At 40.4% G+C, this 16128-nt stretch overlaps 1 protein-coding gene across 1 annotated transcript in view; it reads left to right on the top strand.

The window, feature by feature from the left end:
* Nucleotides 1-2760: 2760 nt before the first annotated feature.
* Nucleotides 2761-16128, top strand: part of nup210 (nucleoporin 210) — a 63367-nt gene continuing 49999 nt past the window's right edge. The window contains exons 1-9 of the mRNA XM_021615545.2: nucleotides 2761-3423; nucleotides 4421-4560; nucleotides 9858-9989; nucleotides 10880-10976; nucleotides 11316-11466; nucleotides 12092-12224; nucleotides 12403-12561; nucleotides 15751-15819; nucleotides 15917-16023. Coding sequence (XP_021471220.2) covers nucleotides 3257-3423; nucleotides 4421-4560; nucleotides 9858-9989; nucleotides 10880-10976; nucleotides 11316-11466; nucleotides 12092-12224; nucleotides 12403-12561; nucleotides 15751-15819; nucleotides 15917-16023 — 1155 coding nt within the window. The 5' untranslated portion in view covers nucleotides 2761-3256. The remainder of the gene's footprint in view (nucleotides 3424-4420; nucleotides 4561-9857; nucleotides 9990-10879; nucleotides 10977-11315; nucleotides 11467-12091; nucleotides 12225-12402; nucleotides 12562-15750; nucleotides 15820-15916; nucleotides 16024-16128) is intronic.

The raw sequence follows: 16128 nt of genomic DNA on the forward strand, positions 1-16128 counted from the left end.
AACAGCCTCAACTCGTCAGGGCATGGACTCTGTCGAAGGCGTTCCACAGGGAATTGAATTTACAAGCGCTCAACACCTGTTGAATATGGCTGTTGCCAGCAGCACAGTTACAGTCACCACTCTGGCTAGAGCGCAAGTGCCAAGACCAGAGCAAGGCACATTTGATATTTAATGCAGCAGTTTTTGTGTCAAAATAATCGGTAGAGTAGAAAATGCGATGGGAACACATTGAACATTAGATTTGTATTGGTACATGAAAATGTAAGCGAAACAGTACATTGTGTGTGCATACCTCATCACGCAATGAATTTGATCTGCAAGTGGTGTTTGGCGGAAACACCACTGGTGGGGAAATGCGCATATTTTCGTTATGCGGATTTTAGAATATTCGTGTGAAAATCTGTCACCAATTGGATGGAAATCTAGCTAGTGACACCCAGGGGTGGAAAGGGGTGCACTGCATGCAGTTAGATGAATCACCTGGTAAAAATATAGATGGCAAAGTTAGTGATAATATCATACACAAGGTACTTACTTATGACTTGAATCATTTGCTTGACCTTTCCCCAGTAATGAACAGAAAATAATTAGACTTTTTGTTATACCGTTATCATAGGCTGCATCACATTCGGCTGTGATTGGGAGTCCCACAGGGCGGTGCACAATTGGCCCAGCATCATCCGGGTTTGGCCAGGGTAGGACATCATTGTAAGTAAGAATTTGTTCTTAATTAACTGACTTTCCTAGTTAAATAAATATAACAATTACTATGCAGAGGCAAAAGCTGATTAAGATAGCTCAGTGATTGTACAAAGTGACAAGACCCTAGCAAACATGACCCAATTGGCCCCATGTGGGTATTCGGTGGGCACATGCCTACACCAAGCACATAAAAGCCCAACAAAGGCTAGCTTACACCAGCCCAATATGGGCTAGCCCACACCAGCCCAACACAGGCTAGCCCACACCAGCCCAACTTGGGCTAGCCTACACCAAGCCCCACCAGCCCAACATAGGCTAGCCTTAGGGTAGGACTACCACATTTGGGACCCCGACAATTTGTGTTGAAAAACATAGTCGTTTTTTATTGCTATTCTACACATTTTGTAATGAGGCTATGAGAATATGTTGCAGTTTTAAAGTGAATTTCCTGCAATTAATCACCCCCAACCATTGTGTGCCCATTCAGTATTCCGGCCCTCGCTAGCCTACAACAGCCCAATGCAGATAAGCCACAGCCAGCCCAATACAATGAAAGTGCATGTGACATATAAGACACTCAACAGTTTATCTTGTGTATGATAGTAACAACTTGGTTGTATTTCTGATACAATGTATCACATTCCCTAAATACCTTTAAGGGCTTGAAAAAAAATGCATTTTATGTGTTGAATAAAAATTGGCATAAATAAATACATTCCTATTCCTATTAAATAGCAACGGCACATCGACCCAATGTATTTTAGCCCACATTGGGCCAATGTATGCATATTTGTTGGGAAAAGACGGGCATTTTTCAAGTGAGGGCTGCCTTCAACAGATATGGACTGCCCACACTGGCCACATTCTTTCAGTTGAGGAAAGAAGATCTACTTTTACAGTGCTCAGTGCACCTTAAAAATACTATGCCATACATCTGACAGAGCAGCGGCTTGCTTTAAACCCGGGAGCACTAAAAGCTCTGTGTTTGATCCTGAAGTGCATGCTCCCAGCTGATTTACTCAACTCCTCTACTTGTAAATGGTTGGGGCCAAACATCAAAAAAATTTAAATCTAATTGTATTTGTCACATGCTTCGTAAACAACAGCTGTGGACTAACAGTGAAATGCTTAAGTTTGGGACCCTTCCAAACAATGCAGAGAGAAAGAAAATACAGAAATAATAGAAAAGTAAAACACATAATAATAAAAGTAATAATTGATACATAATGTGTAACTGTTATTACTGCTCTTGTAATATTGTATTGTCATTGCCTTTCATTTCCTTCTACACTACCATTCCACTACGTTTGTCACTTTTCATCCCGATGTACATCCCATATTCATCTTCCTCAGTGTGTTTAATTAAAGTTCCCGGTGTGTGTGTTAACTCCTGAGCTGATTTATTCCCCTCTCACCGGGGGCAGTGTCAGTGGGTCATATAGTCTCTTTCAGACAGAGCGGCTGGAAGTTAAAGGAAGAATTGGTGTTGCTGAGAGTTGTTTAGACCTGCTGACCTCCTGAACAACAATCACATTGAGGAATGGTGCAGTACTCACTAACTAATGCTATACAGTGATCCTCATCAGTCTAGGGTCAAAGCAAAGACCAAGGCAGCGTTTCCTCTCCCCAGAGAAACACAGACATTACAATCAGTGTTTTGAAACCACACTATAATTGCTTTTATCAGTAGGACTCTATGTATCAGACTACCAGGAGTTTCATATCTTGAGATAGGCTATACAAGGGATATAGTAACCTGTCCCGATCACACCTGGACATATTTGTCCCTGTTATAAGGAGCATGCATAATTCACCTCATGATCAAATGCACTGACTGAGTTGTCTTTCACAATAGGTGACTGAATAGTAGGTTGTTAGTATGTGAGTGGTATGTAAGTGGTGCTAAGACATAGGCTGCCTACTGTATGTTGCTGGAATGCTGGTGAGATAACGCAAAGGTCCTCATGTACATGAAAATATTTAGGCATAAATGGCTCCGGCAAAAAGCGGAACTCTGCATCTTTAAGACAAAGCGTCATCATAGACTCACATTTCGACTTTGTAAATGACGTCAACTGACTCCCAGCATGCACGCTGCAGCTCCAATTATTTGTAATGGCGGGTATTTCTGCATGTCATGTGAATTATATTTTTTGTGTGAATTAATTGAATCGTTCATTTAGACGTTAGGGGAAAGTCTACTGTGTATTTTATCTAAGAGCTTTGTAGGTAACTTGAATTGAACGTGTACATTTAGGGGAAGAAGCGAAATTATCATAGTCATGCTGTCGCGGCGCACGGTTAGTGTAAGGAATTGAAACTAAGTAGCCTATCAATGGTTCGAATATTTGCTGAAATACATGGTTACAGTAGCAATGTTAGTTTAATCTAACGCTTACCTCTTGGTGATCACTCACTGTCGGAAATGTTAATTGAGGATCAAAGAATGATACAGTTATTGAACTGTATTAGGCTATAACCTCTAACAATTTGAATGGTATTTTTTTTAATCTTTTTTTTATTATAGTATATTCTATCTATCTGGCTGTCAGAAATGGCGGTTTTTGTGTTGAGCTCACTGTCAGTGTTTTTGTTATTGATATTAAGTTCAATTCACAACACGTGTGCCTCAAAGTTGAATATCCCCAAAGTTTTATTACCACTTGCCCGAAGCACTAGAATAAACTTCACACTGGAGGCAACTGAAGGCTGTTACAGATGGTAAGTGAATATCTTTCAAAAGATGGGTACCTTTCCTAGAATATTACCCGCCATGGAAACGTGTTGCATGGTCCACGCATGTATCATCTTACAAACTAGGTCATTACTATGCACTGTGGCATATAACTAGATATGACATCAGAATAATGCTTTTAGTTGATAGAAAGTTAATGTCTTTATGGAATAAATAGTTTTGGCTTGGGTATTATCTAACAGGCATGACCCTGTCTGGAAAGTACCGGTGGTCATGCACATGGATATGAGCCCAGGCCCTGCCAAATTCCCCCCATAAACTGTCCAGTGTATGATAAAAAGAGTAGCAGCAGCATAATACATGTAGATTGTGTGTGTAGAGTCAGTATACATGTGTGTGCACGTTAAGTGTGTTGGAGTGTGAGTGTGCATAGAGACAGTGCAAAATGAAATAAACTTTGTGCTTTTCATTTTAGGACCATCAATCAGAGACATTTCCTGTCAAAACCTTTAATTTGATAGATAACAGCTCCCAACATGTCCTTGGGCAAAATATAATCTCTGGTAGACAGACTACGTAAACAAATGGTACCATAGATCTGTCCTCATACATTGGGAAATGTGAGATAAGGAGTAGCATTATTTCCGGTGCTTTGGACAAATCATGATTTGGCATTAGCATCTTTTGAATTCAGTAACAGAATGTGACATTTGGCACAGATTTGCCTGTAACTTCAGAGATCTGGTGGAGCTCTTCGTTTCGGATCCTTGCTCAATCAATCTCTATTCCTAACACTTATGGACCCAAAACTTAATCGAGCGTCTGACCAATTACGCAAGACTTCAGTTCTGTGTTAACCGAGATTAGGCAAAATGTGAGTTATGAGACCGATTTTATATTCATCAGGTTATGCTGAATAGCACCCTGATGAAAGCAAAACACTTCTGTTTTTAATAAATAAGAGATTATTTATCTATCTTCAATTGTCCCCAGAGAGTGTCTGAATACCTTTCGTACCGACAGGTCTTCCACCAGACCGGAGGTGGCCAGCATCGAGGCTGTGGAAGTTGACGTCAGCAGACTGTGTTCCCAGAGAGCCGTCCTCCAGGCCCGCTCCACCCAGCCTTCCAGACTCACCAGCATCATACTGGCTGAGGATGTCGGTGAGTACAGTACCTGTTGGATGAAGAGAGAGAGGTGTCTTTATTGTGGCTAAGCTTTTGGTCAAACAGCCATGGAGGGCCTTTTCATCCAGCATAAAACGTGAACAGGTGAAATGGGCCTACCTGCTAATCCGGAAGTTCATGAGAGTAGTATTGAAATAGCATATTCTCACATAGGCTATTCTTGAGTCTCTCCCATAGATGTGTTTCCATCCAATTGGTGACAGATTTTCATGTGAATATTCTCTGACTTGTTGCAGATAAGTCTGTGCTTGATGACATAGTGCACATAAAAACGAGTTTGCGGTTAAATTCCCAAATACCAAATATTTTTTTTACTAGTTAACCTTTTCACATGTAGCAACGATGGGTGTGATCATTCTACGCAGAATACGCTCAAACTGGTGTGATTAGAACTAGAGGTCAACAGATTAATCGGCATGGCCGATTAATTAGGGCCGATTTCAAGTTTTCATACCAATTAGTAATTTGCCTTTTTGGATGCCGATTATAGCCGATTACATTGCAATCCACAAGGAAACTGCGTGGCAGGCTTGACCACCTGTTACGCGAGTGCAGCATCAAAATAACCTTGTGGCTGCAAGGAGCCAAGGTAAGTTGCTAGCTAGCATTAAACTTATCTTATAAAAAAAACAATCTTCACAATCAGTAGTTAAATACACATGGTTGATGATATTACTAGGTTAACTAGCTTGTCCTGCGTTGCATATAATCAATATATTTATCATCGAATCACAGCCTACTGTTAATTTATCATCGAATCACAGCCTACTTCAACTTCGCCAAACGGGTGATGATTTAACAAAAGCACATTCGCGAAAAAAGCAGATAAGCGAATAAAGCACAAACGTTTCACAAATGTACCTGACAATTAACGTCAATGCCGTTCTTAAAATTATGATTTGATATTTGATAGAGCAGTCTGACTGAGCGGTGGTAGGCAGCAGCAGGCTCGTAAGCATTCATTCAAACAGCAGTTTACTGCGTTATGCCAGCAGCTCTTAGCAATGCTTGAAGCACAGCGCTGTTTGACTTCAAACCTATCAACTCCCAAGATTAGCCTGGCAATACTAAAGTGCCTATAAGAACATCCAATAGTCAAAGGTATATGAAATACAAATAGTATAGAGAGAAATAGTTGACGTGTCATAATTCCTATAAGAACTACAACCTAAAACTTTTTAACTGGGAATATTGAAGAACTGGGGATATTGAACCATCAGCTTTATATGTTCTCATGTTCTGAGCAAGGAACTTAAACGTTATCTTTTTTTACATGGCACATATTGCACTTTTACTTCCTTCTCCAACACTGTTTTTGCATTATTTAAACCATATTGAACATGTTTCATTATTTATTTGAGACTAAATAGATTTTATTTATGTATTATATTAAGTTAATAAGTGTTCATTCAGTATTGTTGTAATTGTCATTATTACAAATACGAACAATCGGACGATTTAATAGGTATCGGCTTTTTTTCGTCCTCCAACAATCTGTATCGGCGTTGAGAAATCATAATCGGTCAACATCTAATTAGAACGCTTATTTAGAACATCCAGGTTCGATTGACTCAACAATCCACATTTGAGCATTGGATGCAATGTTCAAACATTCACAGAAGTAGCTACAGCATAACACAATCATCCAAACTGGAAAATGTAGGCTACATTTGTTCTAGAGCTAACTGAGGAAAGATTGATGTAACACAAGCGGTCATATTTTTATAACTCTGTTGACAGAAACTACAATATGAATTAGCTAATATCAATTACTCTTTATAATTAATCACATCACGAGTGAGCTCACCATTGATCAAAATAATTGAGTTACACACTTTCTAGAAATCGAAAGTAATCCGAGGAGGTGTAGTTTATGCATGCCGGCATGTTTTTTTTCCCGCATCAAGACGCAAGACTGCTCAAATATCTGCATACTTGATCTGCGCAAACATTAGTGAAGAGAGAAGTTTGTCAGGCCCAGTAAAGCCTCAAACACAAATTGCCCGTAACGCTAAAATGGGCTACTTCTATGTGAATTAATGAGGAGGTGGAACACACCTCAATTCAAACTGTTAGAAAATACAACTTAATTACAATAATTATAAATTGACAAGTTCAAATATAGCCTATAGATAATTAGCAGACAGCTCGTGTTAACTGTTCTGTTGCGTAATAATCACATTTTGGAGCAGTGAGTGCATTCTGACATTGTGTGCATAAAACAACTCACGCTGGGGCGACCGTTAGAGATATTTGGAACTTGGCCTACCGTGTGGCGCAGTGGTCTAAGGCACTGCATCACAGTGCTAGCTGTGCCACTAGAGATTTTGGGTGAGAGTCCAGGCTCTGTTGCAGCCGGCTACGACCACGGGACCCATGGAGCGGCGCACAATTGGCTCAGCATCGTCCGGGTTAGCGGAAAGCTTGGTCGGCAGGAATGTCCTTGTCCCATTGCTCACTAGCGACTCCTGTGGCGGGCCGGGCGCAGTGCACACTGTCACGGTCACCAGGTGTAGGGTGTTTCAAGAAAGGGCATTGTGTCAAGAAGCATTGCGGCTTGGTTAGGTTGTGTTTCAGAGGACGCACGGCTCTCGACCTTCGCCTCTCCCGAGTCCGTACGGGAGTTACAGCGATGAGACAAGACTGTAACTACCAATTGGATACCACAAAATTTGGGAGAAAAAAATAGAATAGAGATATCTGGAACTCGTGTATGAAAAGGTTAAATGGGTTTTCATCCCATTTTCAACTCGACTGACGGTTTGCGTTATATAGCGAATGTGCCCTTTCTGGTATTGGCATGTGCGCTCAAGCCAACTGCTCACAGATACAGTGCGGGTATAGCCTACATGATGAAATAATTATGGACAAAAGAGCGAGATTATAAAACTGTGTCAAATGGCAGCCAAGCATCGATCATCATGTCACCAGAATAACACCCTCGATATTTATTGGAAAGAAGCATCAAGCTCATCACCTTGAACTTTCACCACCTTGTGAAGTACATCATTATTTATTTTATCTGTAATCTAATAAACTGCATCAATTCCCTTGTCATAGGGGGAAGAGCACACGTGTCATCATGTGACTCAGTTTACTTCGATATAATGGTTATTATATCAATATTTTAGCACGAAAGCATTTCAACTGCCATTTCTTGCATAATTCATTTTACACAGATGAAAAGATCCCACCATGTCTAGCGTATTTTTTTTGTCAACATTTGGAAAGTTTACCGACAAATTTGCTGTTTCCATTAGGTCTGTCATAACATTTTGTATCCGACATGTGCTTTACTTGCATGAAAAGGTTGTATGGAAACTTGGTTCAAGGTAAGGACTTGTTATACTTCGGTCCATGGATGTTGAGGTGATTTAGCCTATAGGCTATCGCCAGATAATCTACTCAGTGTATTGCTTCGGCCCTATGAACTACAGTACCAGTCAAAAGTTTGGACACACCTACTCATTCAAGGGTTTTTCTTTATTTGGACTATTTTGTACATTGTAGAATAATAGTGAAGACTTTAAAACTATGAAATAACACATGGAATCATGTAGTAACCAAAATAAGTGATAAACAAATCTAAATACATGTTAGATTCTTCAAATAGCAACCCTTGCCTTGATGACAGCTTTGTGCACTCTTGGCATTATCTCAACTAGCTTCATGAGGAATGCTTTTCCAACAGTCTTGAAGGAGTTCCCACATATGCTGAGCACTTGTTGGCTGCTCTCTCTTCACTCTGCTGTCCAACTCATCCCAAACCATCTCAATTGGGTTGAGGTCAAGTGATTGTGAACGCCAGGTCATCTGATGCAGGACCCCATCGCTCTCCTTGGTCAAATAGCCCTTACACAGCGTGGAGGTGAGGTTTGGGTTATTGTCCTGTTGAAAAACAAATGATAGTCCCACTCAGCGTAAACCAGATGGGATGGCATATCGCTGCAGAAAGTTGTGGTAGCCATGCTGGTTAAGTGTTCCTTGAATTCTAAATAAATCACAGACACTGTCACCAGCAAAGTAAATCACACCACCTCCTCCATGCTACACGGTGGGAACCACACATACGGAGATCATCCGTTCACCTACTCGGCGTCTCACAAAGACAAGGCGGTTAGAACCAAAAATCTCAAATTTGTAATCATCAGACCAAAGGACAGATTTCCATCGGTCTAATGTCCATTACTCGTGTTTCTTGGCCCAAGCAAGTCTCTTCTTATTGGTGTCCTTTAGTAGTGGTTTCTTTGCAGCAATTCAACCATGAACGCCTGATTTATGCAGTCTCTGAACAGTTGATATTGAGATGTCTGTTACTTGAGCTCTGTGAAGAATTTATTTGGGCTGCAATCTGAGGTGCATTTAACTCTAATGAACAGTTTCATCTTAGCGCTTGATGGTTTTTGCGACTGCACTTAAAGAAACATTCTGTTCTTTAAATTTTCTGCATTAAAGCAATGATGGATTGTTGTTTCTCTTTGCTTACTTGTCACAACACAACTGATTGGCTCAAAGGAGAAGGAAGAAGGAAAGAAATTCCATAAATTAACTTTTAACATTCCAGGTGACTACCTCATGACTGGTTGAGAGACTGCCAATAGTGTGCAAGTCTGTCATCAAGGCAAAGGGTGGCTACTTTGAAGAGTAAAATATATTTGGATTTGTTTAACACTTTTGTTTTGGTTACAACATGATTCCACATGTGTTATTTCATAGTTTCGATGTCTTCACTATTATTCTACAATGTAGAAAATAGTAAAAATAAAGATAAAACCCTTCAATGAGTAGGTGTGTCCAAACTTTTGACTGGTATTGTATATGTTGAAACATTTCCCTTTTATTAGCTTAATCCGGTTTGTAAGTGCTTGGCTAGATGTAAAAAGTGCATCCCTGTGGGGCTCAGTAAAAGGAATGAAAACTGCTGCTTTACCACATTGTGCAATAGTACTGCAAGCCAGATGTTTACTCCAGCGCTATTGGCTTGTCATGGGGCAGTCATTCGTGATACAGACTAATTAGAGGTGCCTAACTCATAGGCCCTTTCAGATGCCTTTCTTATAAACTTCCTTAACAACAATCATGTTGAAACTGTACAGAACGGTGCCGTAATACCGAATGTAGCCCATCGCTAATCACAGCAGGACCTCTGAGATGTTTCCTTTCTTGAGTTGATTACACCTCGTACCGTATCACTCATTGTTAAGGCTTGGTGCGTTTGATGATAACTGGCTGCATTACCTGTGTGTGTGGCTGTCCCCTTCTCCTGTACTCAGTAACGGGACAGGTACTGCGCTGCGATGCCATCGTGGACATCATCAGTGAGATCCAGATAGTGTCCACCACCAGAGAGCTGCACCTGGAGGACTCACCACTGGAACTGAAGATCCACGCACTGGACTCTGAGGGTGAGGAGTGTTCAAGGATACACTGTTATGCGTTATTGGACAGCTTGTAGCATTGGTTCTCTTTTGCTCAGAGAGATTTACGTCACGGTATGCTGTCATCACAACACTTGACATTAAGTTGCTCTATACCTACCTCTGTATTAACGGTGTACTTACAATGTTACTAGAGTATCACCATTGTTGCAACAAAGTCCTGATATTCCAATTGTGTAAACTTTTTACAATGTAATTGCTCTGCAACATGTTAATGCAATGTTCTTAGTAGAGTAATTAGAGCTTTACTACAGATATAAGAACAACTTAAAAGTGCTATCCGCTTCAGTTTAATGCATCGAGAGATCCACAGTATTGTTGTGTGGACTAGCCAGTATAATGACTTTTCCAGTAGTGATGATTGTGATCCCCCATGGCAGGCCTTCCCTGTCCTCAGGCAGTGGTTAAATGTCTCTTTGTTCTGTCTCACTGGTTCCATTTGGGCCAGGCACAGACAAACTCTGTTAAATGAGCTGGAGCCACAACCTGATTCCGTTTGATGACGGCCCCTAAGGCGCGCTGCATTTTGTTGTTTGTTTTAGCCTTTATGTGTATTACTCTCAGATCTATCAAATGGAATAGCTGAAATACCGTGTTGAAAGAGGATTATTGGTGTTTGGGCTTATAGGACTGCAACCTTTAGGGACTAGTCAAAGTGATGTGCTGTATTTGCCGTCTTGTCCACAGGGATTTAAGTCCTTTCAACACAAATTCACAGGACAATGTTTTGCCTGTAGCAGTGTAAAATATATTTGAAAGTTGAAACTTAAATTGCACAATGTACGTTAAATCTAATCCCAAGCAATGGGTGCATGTACTTGGCCACGTCTCTCACCCCCAAATTGTTGATTGTGCAGGAAACACCTTCAGCACTCTAGCAAGCCTGGTGTTTGACTGGACCATTGTGAAAGATGCAGACATGGATGGATTCCTTGACTCCTACAACTCATTAAGGTGCGTTTCCATGCACTCAATCATGGAGAAAACAACCTGCCTGTGAGCGTGAATGTAAAGTAGATGGTCAACAACATCATTATAACAACTGGTTTAAGGATGGCAATTCAATGCAAATTCAATCTTACCTGTGGCTTATCAAGTTATTTAAATACATTTGGTTATGATTTGCCTTGTGCCAGAATTGACCTCAACCTGAGGCCTATCCTATACTGAAGTAATCTTATCACAAGTCTAAAATATTATCCTCTGTATGTAGAGGTTAATTGTAAGATGTCCATTTGTCACTGTCGATAATAGGCATGTAATGTGTTTTCCAATCCCTTTCCCTCCCTCAAGGGTTCTTAAATTCTCTGAGTCTACGTACACCCCCCCTGGTTACATCTCTGAGATGGAGAGAGTGGGGAAACAGGGAGATATCATCTTGGTGTCAGGACTGAAAACGGGCCACGCTAAGCTCAAGGCCAAAATCCAAGAATCTCTCTATAAGGTTTAAAAATGTCCTGAATTTCTTACCTTGTTTTTTTGAAGTAGACTGTATCATACTGTATAGTTAATAATTAAATACTGGCTCAAGGACCTCAAATCAGAAGTATTTTTTTTTTGTAGAAGCGAGGGAAGGGAACATCAGAGGGGTATAAAAACTTCTTAGTTGAAGTAGTTTCCTACTATCGTCTCGGCTCGTGGCATGCAGCAGCCCTCCGGGGGCATTGACGGCTATAAATAACAATCTGACTTGCGTAAAAGTGATGTCTCCTCTCCAGTCTTATCTGTGATGTCACAGCTAGTAGAGCCTGTCTAACCCGTCTGAAATGAGACTCCACAGTCATAGGGTAGGCGTAATATTTGATTACACAGAGCGATAACAGTACCACTGAGGGGTGTATTTACAACAGTCAATTATATACCAAAAATGTAAAGTAGTTTATGTGATGATATGAAATATGATTATAAAGTTGATACAATTAGATGAATGACATGCCTTGGAGTGTTGGGAGCTATTGCTAGCGTGTGAATCATACTGTAACTGATTTGGTCTGGATTTGGTTTCTCGGCATGTCAAACGGCATGTGTAGTTTGCTGTGCCGTAACTACGGTATCTACCCTTCACACAGGATGTGGGTGCAGCAGAGGTGAAACTGCTGATTCTGGAGAACATCCTACTGAGCCCTGCACATGATGTCTACCTGCTGGTGGGCACATCCATCCAATACAAGGTCCAGAAGATTAGACAGGGAAAGATCACAGGTAGGTCTGAATTTGAATCAAGTAAATTAACAATACATTTCGTATTGAATCACGTGTGCCAAGAATGGTTAGATGGTATTCATATCACAGCTCAGGGTGGCATGTTACACGTTTATGAAGTAAATATTGGCGATGTTATGATAAAGAACTAACCCAGGTTAGTTCTGTTGATTTCCAGAGTTATCCATGCCCTGTGACCAGTATGAGCTGCACCTCCAGAACAGTGTGGCTGGGCCTGATGGAAACCAAGAGCTGGCCGTGGCTAGTCTGGACCAGAGCACCTCCACGGTCAATGGCCTGCATCTGGGACATATCAACGTGGTGCTGGACCATAAGAGTATCCTTTAAGACGTATCACACTTTACATTATCTTGATTAGTTCTGGACTCCTCTACTGTGCTATGACATTATTTGGGAACTATGCAGCAACATTTAGGCCTGTGGCAGTCATGAAATTTTGTCAGCCGGTGATTGTCAAAGAAATAACTGCCTGTCTCATGATAATCGACCATTAACACAAACACGTTTAGCGTCTCCGGCTTCCACGCATAGCCTACAAGCCATTGATGTGAACCTTTGGAACATGTACATTTAAAAAAAAAAAATCGAATAAATCCATTTAATATAGACTACACCATCACAATAAATCCATTATTTATTTTAGGCAGGTCTAAAGAAACATGATATGAAGAAAATGTAGCCTATTTCAGAAGAACAGAATTGCATATTCTGAGTCATCCTTATGTTACGTCCTGATCTGGCTATGTCATATGGCTGTGGGCTACACTAGTTAATTTAGCAGACAATATTTGCTTAATTCCAGTGGTGTTATTTTATTTTATAGTAGGAACAATACAATTGAACATAGCTGAATAAAATAGAAAGGATATTTTCCCCTAATGATTTCTGAGGGAGTGTGCACATGCGGCTATTCTGTGTTGAGCTGTTAAACAAAGAAACAGGTACTCCTATATGCTTCATTTAATTATTTATGCAACTTTAGTTGAGATACAAACTTCAGGCTATATGTTTTGATTTTTAATACATTCGAAGGCTGCGTGATGCGACTGATGCTGATTTGAAAAAAGTTCCATGAAAGATGAGCACTTAATTTTTTTATATGCCAGGTAAGCTACACTGGTTGTAAAGCGGATGAATGTACTTCATTTGAAGAATTGAGCAATAAATATAGCCGCATGAGAAAGCTGGGATCCTGTTTTAAATAGTGGCCAGTCAAAACTCTGTTTTCATACATGATTGCGCAATGACGGGCTTATAAGAGCACGTTTCACTAGGCTTTGTAGGCTTATGGGCTCTCAAACCGTGTTCCAGGGGTCTTGGGCCTATAGGCATTGTGATTACAAACCTTTTCAAAACATGTAGGCCTATGGGCTCGGCTACATGGTGCATGGGACTGATTTGGAAAAAGTGACAAAAGTATCTTAGACTGCACACACTGGCCATCGTTTACCAGTGATATTGTCATCCATCAGACAATTCTCAAATGTAATCTCGTCTTTAAATTGACCAAATAATAAGTGTGATATTAGTTTAGATTTAGAATGTTCTATTATCATGCATGCACCTGTCATATACACTAGCATTTGCATTGATGTCAGAGTGATTAGAGGGACAATAAAAGGCAGAGTACTGACCATTAGCAAGTTAGGCTACTAATGACAATTAGCAAGTTAGGCTACTAATGACCATCAGTGGCATCAGAGCACAGTTTTGGAGAAGCCTAGTTACTGTGACTCAACGGTCATGTGGAATTTGACTGCGGTCATGATTTGCGACTGCCGGTGTGTCGTTAATACGGTCACCGTAACAGCCCTAATCATGTCACAACATTTGTCACATCAACAGGGTTGCGTAATGGTTATTGTAATGACATGCAATGGTGTGTAACATGAATGGTGCACTGTGTAGGAAGGGAGTAATGGTGAAGTTTAGTGTTCCATTCTATCTTATAATCTGTATGGTTTGAGCCCTGAATACTGATTGGCTGACAGCTGTGGTATATCAGACCGTATACCACAGGTATGATTAAACATGTATTTTTACTGTTCTAATTACTTTGGTAACCAGTTTATAATAGCAATAAGGCACCTCATGGGTTTGTGGTATATGGCCAATATACCACAGCTAAGGGCTGTATCCAGGCACTCTGCATCGCGTCTTGCCTATGAACAGCCCATAGCCGTGATGTATTGGCCATATACCACACCCCCTTGGGCCTAAATATATCCTCCTCAGTGGATTGCAGTGCTTTATCTGTATATATAGAGGAGGTGAGTGTGCCTAGTGGAGTAGAGACGGGCAGTAATATAACAGGACTTGACAGACTGACAAGCTAAACCTCTACTTAACTTCATATGGCTGCAGGGGCAGTATTGAGTAGCTTGGATGAAAAGGTGCCCATTGTAAACGGCCAGCTCCTCAGTCTCAGTTGCTAATATATGCATATTATTATTAGTATTGGATAGAAAACACTAAAGTTTCCAAAACTGTCAAAATATTGTCTATGAGTATAACAGAACTGATATTGCAGGCGAAACCCTGAGGAAAATCAAAACAGGAAGTGGCTTCTATTTTGAGAACTGCATATTCCATAGCCTCCCTTTGCTGGATTTAAAGGGATATGAACCAGATTCCTTTTCCTATCGCTTCCTCAAGGTGTCAACAGTCTTCAGACATAGTTTCAGGCTTTTATTTTGAAAAATGAGCCAGAACGATAACATCGCGTCAAGTGGTCACATGAGTTTTGCTCGCGCAACAGAGTTTGGATAGGTATTACTTTTCCCTCCTACTGTGAAAGACATTTGCGGTTGATATATTATCGATTATATATTTTAAAAACAACCTGAGGATTGATTCTAAAAAATGTTTGACATGTTTCTGTGGACATTATGGAAACTATTTGGAATTTTCATCTGCGTTGTCGTGACCGCTCTTTCCTCTGGATTTCTGAACATAACGCGACAAACAAACGGAGGTATTTTGGATATAAAAATAATCTTTATGGAACAAAAGGAACATTTGTTGTGTAACTGGGAGTCTCGTGAGTGAAGATCATTAAAGGTGAACGATTAATTTGATTGCTTTTCTGATTTTTGTGACCGAGCTGCCTGATGCTAAGTGTACTTAATGTTTTGTTGTGCGATCGATAACTTACACAAACGCTTGGATTGCTTTCGCTGTAAAGCATCATTTCAAAATCTGACACGACAGGTGGATTAACAAAAGGCTAAACTGTGTTTTCCTGTATTGCACTTGTGATTTCATGAATATAAATATTTGTAGTAATATTTATTGAATGTATCGCTATGCTATTCAGCGGTTGTTGATGACACTTATCCCGTTAGTGGGATTGCAGCCATAATAAGTTAAGACCCTACCCCAGCGAGTTGTATTGTGCACTTGACAAACACGAGACATGAACCGTGTTGTCAGTATAACTAAAAACGGTCCCAGAATGCCACTCTTTGTGTACCTAACGTTATTGTCCTTAATAACAATTGCTCAGGCCTTCGCATGCAAGGGGTGTCTCGTCTGCCCAACGGGACTCTGTATGTGGTGGAACCAGGATACTTGGGTATGTTTGCATGCTTTCATCCTTGTGTATTAGCGATTTAATTTTAAAGTAAACCATTCCAGTTCAAATTTAAACTCGTATTGTCTTTTTCTCCCAGGATTTAAGATTAATCCTGGAGAGAGCTGGGTCCTGGAAACAGGACGAGTGTATAATATCCTCATTGAAGTGTTTGACAAGTCAAGCAATAGGATTTACCTATCTGATGTAAGTAAGCTCTGCCTAAGTTGTCTTAATTCTATACCGTCATTGATGGATCTGTTTGTTAAATCTGTAACACTGTCACTCTTCTCACTCTTATAAAATGGAAAA

This window comes from Oncorhynchus mykiss, chromosome 9 (genome assembly GCF_013265735.2).
Source record: "Oncorhynchus mykiss isolate Arlee chromosome 9, USDA_OmykA_1.1, whole genome shotgun sequence".
NCBI lineage: Eukaryota > Metazoa > Chordata > Actinopteri > Salmoniformes > Salmonidae > Oncorhynchus > Oncorhynchus mykiss.